Source organism: Leptodactylus fuscus (genome assembly GCF_031893055.1).
Source record: "Leptodactylus fuscus isolate aLepFus1 chromosome 5 unlocalized genomic scaffold, aLepFus1.hap2 SUPER_5_unloc_1, whole genome shotgun sequence".
In the NCBI taxonomy this organism is placed as follows: Eukaryota; Metazoa; Chordata; class Amphibia; order Anura; family Leptodactylidae; genus Leptodactylus; species Leptodactylus fuscus.
In genome coordinates, this window is record NW_027439806.1 from 618179 (window position 1) to 634389 (window position 16211).

The following is a 16211-nucleotide window of genomic DNA, read 5'->3' on the forward strand; positions in this document are numbered from 1 at the left end:
CAGGGAGGTGTGATGGTATACAGATACATTGTATTGGTATATAGATGTAGTGTCTGGTTGTGTAGCAGGGAGGTGTGATGGTATACAGATACATTGTATTGGTATATAGATGTAGTGTCTGGTTGTGTAGCAGGGAGGTGTGATGGTATACAGATACATTGTATTGGTATATAGATGTAGTGTCTGGTTGTGTAGCAGGGAGGTGTGATGGTATACAGATACATTGTATTGGTATATAGATGTAGTGTCTGGTTGTGTAGCAGGGCGGTGTGATGGTATATAGATACATTGTATTGGTATATAGATGTAGTGTCTGGTTGTGTAGCAGGGAGGTGTGATGGTATACAGATACATTGTATTGGTATATAGATGTAGTGTCTGGTTGTGTAGCAGGGCGGTGTGATGGTATACAGATACATTGTATTGGTATATAGATGTAGTGTCTGGTTGTGTAGCAGGGAGGTGTGATGGTATACAGATACATTGTATTGGTATATAGATGTAGTGTCTGGTTGTGTAGCAGGGAGGTGTGATGGTATACAGATACATTGTATTGGTATATAGATGTAGTGTCTGGTTGTGTAGCAGGGAGGTGTGATGGTATACAGATACATTGTATTGGTATATAGATGTAGTGTCTGGGCAATGTGATGATTCAGCAGAGTTCTCTGTGTCTTCTGCTATAAGGCGGAGTTCGGGGTCACATGACCAGTCAGCTGATGAGGAAGAGCAGGGTGTGATACATTGTATGAGGCCGGGGATTGTGTGCAAGATACATGTGATGTGTATACAGGTAATGTACAGCGCTGTGTATATGGGATGTGTAGGGTGTATAGAGTGCTGTGTATATGTAGTACATGGGGTATGTGTGGTGATGCGTATATCTGATGTGTATACTGGTAACATTCACTATGTGTGACATGTAGGGTGTATACAGTGCTGTGTATATGTGATGTATAGAGTATATGGAGACGGGGCGATACAGGCAGACGTACAAGCCACGGGAGAAGAGACTGTGCCAGCACTGTGACCAGGGGGCCCTAGAAGACCAGACCCGCTTCCTGCTACACTGCACCAAATACTCAGCTATGAGGGCCGTCTACTACCAAAGACTCTCTGCCCACATCCCAGACTTCATATCTGCAGACGAGAAGAGGAAACTCTACATCCTACTGGGAGAAGAAGAGGCCACTGTGGAGATCGCTGCCCAATACGTGTCCAGCTGTCACCAAACAAGAGGAAGATGAGACCCCACAGACTTATACCCCCAACTCTCCCCCACCCCCCGACACTTCACTAGTGTGATGTATAGGTTATATACGGCGCTGTGTATATGTGACGTATAAGGTATATACGGCGCTGTGTATATGTGACGTATAGGTATATACAGCGCCATGTATATGTGACGTATAGGGTATATACGGCGCTGTGTATATGTGACGTATAAGGTATATACGGCGCTGTGTATGTGTGATGTATAGGATATATACGACGCTGTGTATATGTGACGTATAGGATATATACGGCGCTGTGTATATGTGACGTATAGGGTATATACGGCGCTGTGTATATGTGACGTATGGGGTATATACGACGCTGTGTATATGTGACGTATAGGATATATACGACGCTGTGTATATGTGACGTATAGGAGATATACGGCGCTGTGTATATGTGACGTATAGGATATATACGGCGCTGTGTATGTGCGACGTATAGGGTATGTACAGCGCCATGTATGTGATGTATAAGGCATATAAGGCACTGTGTATATATGACGTATAGGGTATATACAGCTCCATGTATATGTGACGTATAGGGTATATACGGCGCTGTGTATGTGTGATGTATAGGGTATATACGGCGCCGTGTATGTGACGTATAGGGTTTATACGGCGCTGTGTGATGTATAGGGTATATACGGCGCTGTGTATGTGACGTATAGGGTATATACGGCGCTGTGTATGTGACGTATAGGGTATATACGGCGCTGTGTATATGTGATGTATAGGGTATATACAGCGCCATGTATGTGTGACGTATAGGGTATATACGGCGCCGTGTATGTGTGATGTATAGGGTATATACGGCGCTGTGTGATGTATAGGGTATATACGGCGCCGTGTATGTGTGACGTATAGGGTATATACGGCGCCGTGTATGTGTGACGTATAGGGTATATACGGCGCCGTGTATGTGTGACGTATAGGGTATATACGGCGCCGTGTATGTGTGACGTATAGGGTATATACGGCGCCGTGTATGTGTGACGTATAGGGTATATACGGCGCCGTGTATGTGTGACGTATAGGGTATATACGGCGCCGTGTATGTGTGACGTATAGGGTATATACGGCGCCGTGTATGTGTGACGTATAGGGTATATACGGCGCCGTGTATGTGTGACGTATAGGGTATATACGGCGCCGTGTATGTGTGACGTATAGGGTATATACGGCGCCGTGTATGTGTGACGTATAGGGTATATACGGCGCTGTGTGACGTATAGGGTATATACGGCGCTGTGTGATGTATATGGTATATACGGCGCTGTGTATATGTGACGTATAGGGTATATACGGCGCTGTGTGATGTATATGGTATATACGGCGCTGTGTATATGTGACGTATAGGGTATATACGGCGCCGTGTATGTGTGACGTATAGGGTATATACGGCGCCGTGTATGTGTGACGTATAGGGTATATACGGCGCCGTGTATGTGTGACGTATAGGGTATATACGGCGCCGTGTATGTGTGACGTATAGGGTATATACGGCGCCGTGTATGTGTGACGTATAGGGTATATACGGCGCCGTGTATGTGTGATGTATAGGGTATATACGGCGCCGTGTATGTGTGATGTATAGGGTATATACGGCGCCGTGTATGTGTGATGTATAGGGTATATACGGCGCTGTGTATGTGTGATGTATAGGGTATGTACGGCGCCGTGTATGTGTGATGTATAGGGTATATACGGCGCTGTGTATGTGTGATGTATAGGGTATATACGGCGCCGTGTATGTGTGATGTATAGGGTATATACGGCGCCGTGTATGTGTGATGTATAGGGTATATACGGCGCTGTGTATGTGTGATGTATAGGGTATGTACGGCGCCGTGTATGTGTGATGTATAGGGTATATACGGCGCTGTGTATGTGTGATGTATAGGGTATGTACGGCGCCGTGTATGTGTGATGTATAGGGTATATACGGCGCCGTGTATGTGTGATGTATAGGGTATATACGGCGCTGTGTATGTGTGATGTATAGGGTATGTACAGCGCCGTGTATGTGTGACGTATAGGGTATATACGGCGCCGTGTATGTGTGACGTATAGGGTATATACGGCGCCGTGTATGTGTGACGTATAGGGTATATAAGGCGCTGTGTGATGTATAGGGTATATACGGCGCTGTGTATATGTGACGTATAGGGTATATACGGCGCTGTGTATGTGTGACGTATAGGGTATATACGGCGCCGTGTATGTGTGACGTATAGGGTATATACGGCGCCGTGTATGTGTGACGTATAGGGTATATACGGCGCCGTGTATGTGTGACGTATAGGGTATATACGGCGCTGTGTGACGTATAGGGTATATACGGCGCTGTGTGATGTATATGGTATATACGGCGCTGTGTATATGTGACGTATAGGGTATATACGGCGCTGTGTGATGTATATGGTATATACGGCGCTGTGTATATGTGACGTATAGGGTATATACGGCGCCGTGTATGTGTGACGTATAGGGTATATACGGCGCCGTGTATGTGTGACGTATAGGGTATATACGGCGCCGTGTATGTGTGACGTATAGGGTATATACGGCGCCGTGTATGTGTGACGTATAGGGTATATACGGCGCCGTGTATGTGTGACGTATAGGGTATATACGGCGCCGTGTATGTGTGATGTATAGGGTATATACGGCGCCGTGTATGTGTGATGTATAGGGTATATACGGCGCCGTGTATGTGTGATGTATAGGGTATATACGGCGCTGTGTATGTGTGATGTATAGGGTATGTACGGCGCCGTGTATGTGTGATGTATAGGGTATATACGGCGCTGTGTATGTGTGATGTATAGGGTATATACGGCGCCGTGTATGTGTGATGTATAGGGTATATACGGCGCCGTGTATGTGTGATGTATAGGGTATATACGGCGCTGTGTATGTGTGATGTATAGGGTATGTACGGCGCCGTGTATGTGTGATGTATAGGGTATATACGGCGCTGTGTATGTGTGATGTATAGGGTATGTACGGCGCCGTGTATGTGTGATGTATAGGGTATATACGGCGCCGTGTATGTGTGATGTATAGGGTATATACGGCGCTGTGTATGTGTGATGTATAGGGTATGTACAGCGCCGTGTATGTGTGACGTATAGGGTATATACGGCGCCGTGTATGTGTGACGTATAGGGTATATACGGCGCCGTGTATGTGTGACGTATAGGGTATATAAGGCGCTGTGTGATGTATAGGGTATATACGGCGCTGTGTATATGTGACGTATAGGGTATATACGGCGCTGTGTATGTGTGATGTATAGGGTATATACGGCGCTGTGTATAGTTTCGGCTCTCTTATAACATGTAGTCGTTGCCTCCCCCAGTGATGACCACAGAAAGTTCTCCCCTCCTCCATTACCGTCTCTTCAGTGTGTCTGATGTGGCCCTGGGACCCGCCAGCTCCGCCCTCTGCGATGGGGATCCGCCCACAGTGGCCACCGGCCCCACCCCCCGCAAACTCTCCACCTTCTTTGGGGTTGTTGTCCCGACTGTCCTCTCCATGTTCAGTATTGTGGTCTTTATGAGAATAGGTGAGTGGTCACTATATGGTTAATAATGTGCTGTATATAATGTAATGGCGCCGCCTGGTCTAGACCCCGGGGCCCGCACACAATGGCCGCCTCTGTCCTCCATCACACATGCATCCACTTTGTTACGCCTTTTATGGGGATGATCGCCGCGGCAAAACCGATTTTCTGCTATTGAAATTTCCTTCATGGTCAAAATAGAATATTGTTATGTTGGTAATGAACCTAAATCATATGACAGACTGTACCGCCATATCATACACTGATCCCAGGACAGACAGACTGTACCGCCATATCATACACTGATCCTGGGACAGACAGACATACCGCCATATTATACACCGATCCCAGGACAGACAGACATACCGCCATATCATACACTGATCCCAGGACAGACAGGCATACCGCCATATTATACACCGATCCCGGGACAGACAGACGTACCACCATATCATACACTGATCCTGGGACAGACAGGCGTACCGTCATATCATACACCGATCCCGGGACAGACAGACATACCGTCATATCATACACCGATCCCAGGACAGACAGACATACCGCCATATTATACACCGATCCCAGGACAGACAGACATACCGCCATATTATACACTGATCCCAGGACAGACAGACATACCGCCATATTATACACTGATCCCAGGACAGACAGACATACCGCCATATTATACACTGATCCCAGGACAGACAGACATACCGCCATATTATACACTGATCCCAGGACAGACAGACATACCGCCATATTATACACTGATCCCAGGACAGACAGGCATACCGCCATATTATACACTGACCCTGGGACAGACAGGCATACCGCCATATTATACACTGACCCTGGGACAGACAGACATACCGCCATATTATACACCGATCCCAGGACAGACAGACGTACCGCCATATTATACACCGATCCCAGGACAGACAGACATACCGCCATATTATACACTGATCCCAGGACAGACAGACTGTACCGCCATATCATACACTGATCCCGGGACAGACAGACATACCGCCATATCATACACCGATCCCGGGACAGATAGATGTACCACCATATCATACACTGATCCCGGGACAGACAGACATACCGCCATATCATACACTGATCCTGGGACAGACAGACGTACCACCATATCATACACTGATCCTGGGACAGACAGACATACCGCCATATCATACACTGATCCCGGGACAGACAGACGTACCGCCATATCATACACTGATCTCGGGACAGACAGACATACCGCCATATCATACACTGATCCCAGGACAGACAGACGTACCACCATATCATACACTGATCCTGGGACAGACAGATGTATCGCCATATCATACACTGATCCTGGGACAGACAGACGTACCGCCATATCATACACTGATCCTGGGACAGACAGACGTACCGCCATATCATACACTGATCCCAGCACAGACAGACGTACCGCCATATCATACACTGATCCTGGGACAGACAGACGTACCGCCATATCATACACTGATCCTGGGACAGACAGACGTACCGCCATATCATACACTGATCCTGGGACAGACAGACGTACCGCCATATTATACACTGATCCTGGGACAGACAGACGTACCGCCATATCATACACTGATCCCAGCACAGACAGACGTACCGCCATATCATACACTGATCCCAGCACAGACAGACGTACCGCCATATCATACACCGATCCCGGGACAGACAGACGTGCCGCCATATCATACACCGATCCCGGGACACACAGATGTACCGCCATATCATAGACCGATCCCGGGACACACAGATGTACTGCCATATCATACACCGATCCCAGGACAGTCAGACGTACCGCCATATCATACACCAGACAGACATGCCGCCATATCATACAGACTGAAATCAGGACATACAGACGTACTGCCATATAATATGCATTGATTCCGGGACACACAGATGTACCGCCATATCATACACCGATCCCGGGACAGACGTACCGCCATATAATAGACCGATCCCGGGACACACAGACGTACCGCCATATCATACAGACTGATATCAGAACACACAGATATACCGCCATATCATAGACTGATCCCGGGACAGACAGACGTACCGCCATATCATACACCGATCCCGGGACACACAGACGTACCGCCATATCATACAGACTGATATCAGAACACATAGATGTACCGCCATATCATACACCAGACAGACGTGCCGCCATATCATACAGACTGATATCAGGACATACAGACGTACTGCCATAACATATGCATTGATTCTGGGACACACAGATGTACTGCCATATCATACACGGATCCCAGGATAGACAGACGTACCGCCATATCATACACCGATCCCAGGACAGACGTACCACCATATCATACACCGATCCCGGGACAGACAGACGTACCGCCATATCATACAGACTGATATTAGGACATACAGACGTACTGCCATATAATATGCATTGATTCCGGGACACACGGATGTACCGCCATATCATACACCGATCCCGGGACAGACGTACCGCCATATAATAGACCGATCCTGGGACACACAGACGTACCGCCATATCATACAGACTGATATCAGAACACACAGATATACCGCCATATCATACACCAGACAGACGTGCCGCCATATCATACACCGATCCCGGGACAGACAGACGTACCGCCATATCATACAGACTGATATCAGGACATAGAGACGTACCGCCATATCATAGACTGATCCCGGGACAGACAGACGTACCGCCATACCATAGACCGATCCCGGGACAGACAGACGTACCGCCATATCATACACCGATCCCGGGACAGACAGACGTACCGCCATATCATACAGACTGATATCAGGACATAGAGACGTACCGCCATATCATACACCAATCCCGAGACAGACAGACGTACCACCATATCATACACCGATCCCGGGACAGACGTACCGCCATATCATACACCGATCCCGGGATAGACAGACGTACCACCATATCATACACCGATCCCGGGACAGACGTACCGCCATATCATACACCGATCCCGGGATAGACAGACGTACCACCATATCATACACCGATCCCAGGACAGACGTACCGCCATATCATACACCGATCCCGGGACAGACGGACGTACCGCCATATCATACAGACTGATATCAGAACACACAGATGTACCGCCATATCATAAGCACTGATTTCGGGACATATGTACATCTGACCACTACCTCTATGACTATTGCAGCCTCACTGTGTCGTCTTCTTCTCGGCAGGGTTCGTGGTCGGCCATGCTGGTCTCCTGCAGTCTCTTCTCATGCTGTTTGTCGCTTACGCCATCATCTGGTTGACTGTGCTCAGTGTTTGCGCCATTTCTACCAATGGTGCAGTCCAAGGAGGCGGAGCCTATTGTATCCTTCTATGTGATGTCATATATGTGTAAGTGTATAGAGGACAGGACACATGTGATGTCACTACAGGAGAGCGTATAGACATCTATGGTCTACTGAAGTGTCCAGTATCTATAGGCTCAATGAGCCAGAACTTGTGGTGCAGCAGACAGACATTGAGCTCTCTGGTCACCAGCGATTGTAGACGAGCCTTCCCATCATTCCACTGACGGTGAGGTGTGAGGACCTTGTTGGTCTCCAGGGAGATGGTCTTCTCCACATTGGCCAGGCAGATAAGTCTCCTTTATTTCTCCTTGACCTCAGCCAGTTATGATCTCGAGGACCCTTGGCCCAGAGTTTGGTGGCAGCATCGGACTCATGTTCTACTTGGCCAACGTGTGTGCGTGTGGCGTCTACGTTCTTGGTCTGGTGGAGGGGGTTCTGGATATCTTTGGTAAAGGTCAGTTCTGCCATGGATGGCATCTTCTACCACATTGCTTGTCCCCTTATCTGTGACCCTAAAACTGATGGTGTCTCGTGTCCCTCCAGACTCGTCTGACCCCACCAACCCTCTGCGGTCCCTGCCCCAGGGTTATGGCTACAGCTTCCTATACGCGAGCCTTGTGCTCCTGCTCTGTCTGTCAGTCTGTCTGGTCGGGGCTTCCATCTACTCCCAGGCGGCTTTCTTCATCTTTATTTTGGTCACCGTGGTCCTGTTGTCCATTCTGCTCAGTTTTTTAGCTGTTGGACCGCGCCAAATCACTATTCGCCACGGGGGTAATGTAACGCTGATTGGAGAGTACACCGGGATCAACCGCACCACGTTGCACAACAATTTACATGGTGAGCCTCCTCCAACATCTACTATAGCATTAGATAGATCCTGGTGCCTTGTAGCGTCACGTTTGCTCCAGAAGATCACCACCTTAGACCAGATTCTCATCTCCACCATATTTTATCTATAATGGCCATCCTCTTGGAGAAAACCATTCGTCTAGAAGGCCATGTGCGGTTTTGGGCAGTTGTCAGGTTTCACTACGGGGAAGTCTCATATTTTGGGCCACCAGGAGGAAAATAAATGGGGAAGGAGACCTCACGACAATCTGGTACAAGTTCTGAGGTAGACTTTATGGATGAAGGGACCAAGTAAGGAGATAACCTGGCCCCTGTAGTAGGACTATAGCTCTGGTGCACCCATGGTTTGGGTATGGGTCACCACTAACTGAATATTTAGAAGCCACCATGTGTTGTCTAAGCTTTGGGGACCTCCAATGAATCTCAGAGTACAGGACATTGGTAGGACAATTCTTAAGGACGCCATTAGACTTTCTGGGATGGAAAATCTGTAGTCTCAGGATCTATACTGAGCTTTGGCTGGGCTGTCGGAATATAAGGCTTCTTGGACCTTGCTCATCTCCATCTTGTCTCTTTCCCATTAGCGGACTACACCCTGGATTACACCACTGGAAATCTCATGAATTTCGCCACGGTCTTTGCGGTCATGTTTAATGGATGCACCGGTATCATGGCGGGATGCAATATGTCTGGTAAGACCGTGAGACCCTTGGTTGGCTGAAGTCACCATTAGATGTCCTGCAGCTCCAGCCGTTATTATTAGGTTTCTCCTTACACTACGACGTGTCGTTAGATGGCTATAGGACAGGGAAATGTCTCAGTGTTCAAGGATGACGTCCAAGAACTCGCCATAGCAGGAGGAGGCTCTTGGTGTTCTTCATCTTGAAGGTTCCAGCATCTTTGGCAGGACTTATTGACATCTATCGAAGACTCAAACATTTGATCTCTACTGTGTTTTGGACCATGTTCCATCACCAGTGAGGAGCTAGATCAATAAGACACCAGGAGGTCCACCATGAAGAATGATAGTGAGGAGCTAGATCAATAAGACACCAGGAGGTCCACCATGAAGAATGATAGTGAGGAGCTAGATCAATAAGACACCAGGAGGTCCACCATGAAGAATGGTAGTGAGGAGCTAGATAAATAAGACAACACGAGGTCCACCATGAAGAATTATAGGGAGGAACTAGATCAATAACACACCAGGAGGTCCACCATGAAGAGTGATAGTGAGGAGCTAGATCACTAAAACACCAGGAGGTCCACCATGAAGAGTGATAGTGAGGAGCTAGATCACTAAAACACCAGGAGGTCCACCATGAAGAATGATAGTGAGGAGCTAGATCAGGGGTAGGGAACGTGCGGCTCTCCAGCTGTTGCAAAACTGCAATTCCCAGCATACATAGTTGCTCTTCTGTTCTTGGAACTCCTATGGAAGTGAATGGAGCATGCTGGGAGTTGTAGTTTCACAGCAGCTGGAGAGCCGAAGGTTCCCTATCCCTGAGCTAGATCAATAAGACACCAGGAGGTCCACCTTGAAGAGTGATAGTGAGGAGCTAGATCAATAAGACACCAGGAGGTCCACCTTGAAGAGTGATAGTGAGGAGCTAGATCAATAAGACACCAGGAAGTCCACCATGAAGAGTGATAGTGAGGAGCTAGATCTCTACTGTTTTTTTAGACCATGTTCCATCACCAGTGATACCAAGAATTAGAGTCCAATTGGGGCAAGGTTTTTAGGCAGATACAAAAATGGGAATCCTTGTTATTGGGACTTAAGTTTTCGAGAATCCGTCCAGTGGTTGTGTTCCTAAGTAACTTCCTATTTTATTCTTGCAGGGGAGCTGAAGCAGCCGAGCCGGGCTATCCCTATTGGAACCATCATCGCCGTAGTCATCACGTTCTTCGTCTATCTCATCCTCTTCATCCTGACGGCACTGACCTGCGATAGGTCTGTCGTTTGGTCTTTCTTCATTGTCACATAGATCACTTCTTATGGAGAGTCCATATTGTATAGTAATAGGAGGCTGAGACTGGATGGACCATGGTCCTCAGATTCTGGTACCCCAAATAATGTCTTACCCAGTCCCATCTGATGAGACGTGACTCCTTTAAGAGGCCCAGTCGTCAGACCTGTTGTGATTATAGATGGTAGTATGTAAGGTTGGACAGAGATACAGACAGATCTTTTTCCCTCTTGTCAGGACATTACTAAGAGAAGATTACGGGTTCTTCAGGCCAATCAATATCTGGCCTCCGTTTGTCTTGGTTGGAGTCTACGCCACCTCCCTGTCGGCTTCCATGAGCACTCTTATTGGGGCATCTCGCATCTTGTACGCCCTGGCCAAGGATGACCTATTTGGTGAGGCTTCTTAGTGTCCATTCTTATATACTCATTCTCATGATTCCTTGGCCTCCGTTCCGTCTAACTTTGTGTCTTTCCCAGGAATTCTCCTTGCTCCTGCAAAATTTGTGTCAAAGGGAGGAAACCCGTTGGGAGCGGTGGTGTACACCTGGGCCCTGGTGCAGGTTAGATGTGTACTTTGTCTGAGAAATGTTCCCACATGTCCATGACATTCTCCAAAAAGTGAACTGTAGGGTCTGGTTCAATGTCATGACCAGGATGGTTCTTCTTCTCAGATGGTCCTGCTGGCTGGAAAGCTAAACACCATCGCTGGAATAGTGACCGTCTTCTACCTCATGGCCTACGCAGCAATAGACCTCGCCTGTCTGGCACTTGAATGGGCATCTGCTCCAAACTTCCGGTGGGTTGTCCACTTCATAACATCTTCCTTAATGCTGTTATTTTTATGGTTCAATTTCTGGTGTTTGACCATTTTTATATCCCACAGGCCCACGTTCCGTCTCTTCTCCTGGCACACCTGCCTACTGGGCATCTTCAGCTGCCTGGTGATGATGTTTCTCATCAATCCGGCGTATGCCTCAGGCAGTATAGTCCTGCTGCTTCTCCTACTTGGATTTATTCACTTCAGAAGTAGCAGCAGCAGTTGGGGATACATCAGCCAGGCTCTTATATTTCACCAGGTGAGAACTAGCAGCATGACCAGGTGTAGAATACCAACCATGCCATGGTAGAGAAGTGGAGGTGTGGGCACAAGCGTGTCCTGGAAGAACTGTGTGCTAAAGTAGGTTGAAGAAGCATGAGTAGGGCCACCATGAAGAATGATAGTGAGGAGGTAGATCACTAAGACACCAGGAGGTCCATCATGAAGAATGATAGGAGCTAGATCAATAAGCCACCAGGAGGTCCACCATGAAGAATGATAGGAGCTAGATCAATAAGCCACCAGGAGGTCCGCCATGAAGAATGATAGTGAGGAGCTAGATCAATAAGCCACAAGGAGGTCCACCATGAAGAATGATAGTGAGGAGCTAGATCAATATGACACCAGGAGGTCCACCATGAAGAATGAGAGGGATAGAGTAGATTAATAAGACACCAGGATGTCCACCATGAAGAATGAGAGGGATAGAGTAGATTAATAAGACACCAGGATGTCCACCATGAAGAATGAGAGGGATGGAGTAGATTAATAAGCCATCAGGAGGTCCACCATGAAGAATGATAGGAGCTAGATCAATAAGACACCAGGAGGTCCACCATGAAGAATGATAGGAGCTAGATCAATAAGCCACCAGGAGGTCCACCATGAAGAATGATAGGAGCTAGATCAATAAGCCACCAGGAGGTCCGCCATGAAGAATGATAGTGAGGAGCTAGATCAATAAGCCACAAGGAGGTCCACCATGAAGAATGATAGTGAGGAGCTAGATCAATATGACACCAGGAGGTCCACCATGAAGAATGAGAGGGATAGAGTAGATTAATAAGACACCAGGATGTCCACCATGAAGAATGAGAGGGATGGAGTAGATTAATAAGCCATCAGGAGGTCCACCATGAAGAATGATAGGAGCTAGATCAATAAGACACCAGGAGGTCCATCATGAAGAATGATAGTGAGGAGTTAGATTAATAAGCCATCAGGAGGTCCACCATGAAGAATGATAGGAGCTAGATCAATAAGATACCAGGAGGTCCACCATGAAGAATGATAGTGAGGAGTTAGATTAATAAGCCATCAGGAGGTCCACCATGAAGAATGATAGGAGCTAGATCAATAAGATACCAGGAGGTCCACCATGAAGAATGATAGTGAGGAGTTAGATTAATAAGCCATCAGGAGGTCCACCATGAAGAATGATAGGAGCTAGATCAATAAGACACCAGGAGGTCCACCATGAAGAATGATAGGAGCTAGATCAATAAGACACCAGGAGGTCCACCATGAAGAATGATAGGAGCTAGATCAATAAGCCACCAGGAGGTCCACCATGAAGAGTGATAGTGAGGAGCTAGATTAATAAACCACCAGGAGGTCCACCATGAAGAATGATAGCAGTAAGGCAGATTAATGATGGTCGTGTTCTTTCTCCTCCTTCTCAGGTCAGGAAGTATTTACTGCTTTTAGATGTACGCAAGGAACATGTGAAGTTCTGGAGACCGCAGATTCTTCTTATGGTGTCCAACCCACGAACCTCCTGCCAACTCATCAAGTTCATCAATGATTTGAAGAAAGGAGGACTGTATATCATGGGTCATGTCGAAACTGGAGATCTAGGTGAGGTGGTGCAACTCTTGTTAGCAGGACCTGGGCCATGCCCTCTATGATGTTTGGGTGCTCGTTTACATTGGCTGGTCTGATCGGCTGGGTTCTTGCTCCTCTCTCTGCAGATACCCTCCCGTCGGACCCGGTGCAGGCACATTACAGCTTCTGGTTGAGTCTGGTGGATAAATTGAACGTTAAAGCTTTTGTGGACTTGACTTTGAGTCCATCGGTACGACACGGGACACAACAGCTTTTGCGCATCACCGGACTTGGTAGGTCACAGTAACACATTACACCTACAGGCCGGGCCTCACCTACGTGCAGTATATACTTGGTGGTCCCTGGTCTGACCTCAGCTCTGCACCTTCTGTATTGTCCTGACCCTTGTTTTTCTCCTTCTAGGAGGGATGAAGCCAAACACCTTGGTTCTTGGCTTCTATGACGATGCTACCCCAGAAGATTACTTTCTGCAGGACTCTGCCTTCACCCCTGGTCTCTCTCCTCATGACGACCCCTTTGGTGTAGATGCCACGTCCCTGCAGGCTCACTTTCCCCCCGTTCGTAGTGCGGAGTCCCCTCACCACCTGCCACCTATGGAGTATGTAGCCATAGTCTGCGATGCCCTGAAGATGCACAAGAACATAGTGTTGGCGCGGGGTTTCCCCTCACTGGTGAGGCCAGGGACCTCCACCTCTAACGCCGCCTTGTATATAGACGTGTGGCCCCTGGATCTCCTGCGGCCCCAGGCTTCTGCCTACGTGGACGTCTGCAGTTTATTTCTGCTACAGATGGCGTGCATCCTGAACATGGCGGCCTCCTGGCGCCGGTACCAGCTGCGTGTCTTTCTCTGTGTGGAGACATCCGGTGGCAGTAATGGAGGCGGTAACGGTTTGTTAGCGGCAGAGGTCAAATTCCGGGAGTTGCTTATCAAGTTGCGCATTCGCGCCGCCATCCGAGTGGTGGACTGGGATAGGGTGGCAGTTCTGCGGGGGCAGAGCCTAGAACATCCAGGCCTGACTCGTGAGCCCACCTGCACGGAGTATCTGAGGGCTGCCAACCAGGCCGTGATGGAGGAGGGCGGCATGGAGTCTGCTGTGCGGTTCCTCTACCTCCCCCGACCTCCGGCAGATCCCGCTCTACATGAACGTTACCTGGAAGAACTGGACATTTTGACGGAGGGGCTGGGCCCCACACTGCTGATCCACGGCCTGACCCCCGTGACCTGCACGGAGCTGTGACCGATCCCCTGCAACCATCAAGGACTTTTACTGAAAATGGCGCCTTCTAGAACCTTCCAGCGCAATAATAATCCACTTGTCATTGTCCCCCCCCCCCCCCCCTGCCCATAGTGGAACCTTCCCAGGATTCTTGGATGAGTTTCAGTAGTCATCTGCAGGACTAGAGATAAGCAGACGGATGCTCCGAACACCCCCCCAACCGGCAGAATGGGCCTATAGTTGCGTCCTATGGGGGGCGCTCTCACACAGTTCTGCACTCTTTGCCTTTTTTATTGTGAATGTTTTTCTTTTGCACTTTATACAGACAGATGGGTTTTGGGTTAAGTTTGGCTCCCTGCAAGTTGGTTCAGTTTGGTTTGGTCCATGTTAGTTCAGTTTCAGCTGGTTTGGTTTGGTCCAGGTTGGTTCAATTTGGTTTGGTTTGGTCCATGTTAATTCAGTTTGGTTTGGTTGAGTCCAGGTTGTTCTTTTCCTGATCGCTCACCGGTACTGAGTTTCGTATGACAGTGGTCCGGAGGGCGCCCCCCAGGGGTTGTGCACTTATAATTTATTTTGCATGAAGCCTCTCTGAACACAAGTCCTGGATGATATAACAGCTCATACTATAGTCCCATCTAGAGCTGCACCTCTTATTCTATTATTACATCCTACAGTTATGAGGTCTTCTACTCCAGTCACATCTAGAGCTGCATACACAATCTTACAGATCTGTCATGTCTTGCACTCATCACACCCAGAGCTGCAGCTGTAGTACTATAGTCTGAGTCACATCCAATCCTTCATTCTCAGTCCTGCTGTTACTCCAATCACACCTAGAGCTGCATTTGCTATTCCACTTTTTTTCTCTTTTTAACTGTCTCCATTCACAGCCAGAGCTGCATTCCTAATATTATTGCTCTGTATTCCCGGCTACTGTCATAGCTCACATTCCAGTCACTCCCAGAGCTGCACTCACAATTCTGCTGTTACGTCGTGTCATTCCAGTCACTCCCAGAGCTGCACTCACAATTCTGCTGTTACGTCGTGTCATTCCAGTCACTCCCAGAGCTGCACTCACAATTCTGCTGTTACGTCGTGTCATTCCAGTCACACCCAGAGCTGCACTCACAATTCTGCTGTTGTCATGTCACTCCAGTCACTCCCAGAGCTGCACTCACAATTCTGCTGTTGTGTCATGTCACTCCAGTCACTCCCAGAGCTGCACTCACAATTCTGCTGTTGTGTCATGTCACTCCCAGAGCTCCACTCACTA

General features: G+C 48.1%; 1 protein-coding gene across 1 annotated transcript; it reads left to right on the forward strand.

Annotated features, from left to right (window-relative positions):
• Positions 1 to 698: 698 nt before the first annotated feature.
• Positions 699 to 15292, forward strand: SLC12A9 (solute carrier family 12 member 9). Its single transcript, XM_075261171.1, has 14 exons — positions 699 to 793; positions 4639 to 4845; positions 8119 to 8253; positions 8561 to 8692; positions 8782 to 9075; positions 9672 to 9779; positions 10930 to 11041; positions 11295 to 11452; positions 11537 to 11619; positions 11731 to 11855; positions 11943 to 12135; positions 13559 to 13733; positions 13847 to 13993; positions 14124 to 15292. The coding sequence occupies exons 2-14, from the start codon at positions 4641 to 4643 to the stop codon at positions 14957 to 14959; spliced, it is 2703 nt and encodes a 900-aa protein (XP_075117272.1). The 5' UTR covers positions 699 to 793; positions 4639 to 4640; the 3' UTR covers positions 14960 to 15292.
• Positions 15293 to 16211: the final 919 nt, after the last annotated feature.

Excerpts from the sequence above, each read along its gene's own strand:
- SLC12A9 (XM_075261171.1), top strand. The coding sequence starts at position 4,641 with ATGACCACAGAAAGTTCTCCCCTCCTCCATTACCGTCTCTTCAGTGTG. Across the intron at positions 4,846-8,118 it reads TGTGGTCTTTATGAGAATAG|GGTTCGTGGTCGGCCATGCT; the intron begins GTGAGTGGTCAC and ends TCTTCTCGGCAG. Across the intron at positions 8,693-8,781 it reads TCTGGATATCTTTGGTAAAG|ACTCGTCTGACCCCACCAAC; the intron begins GTCAGTTCTGCC and ends GTGTCCCTCCAG.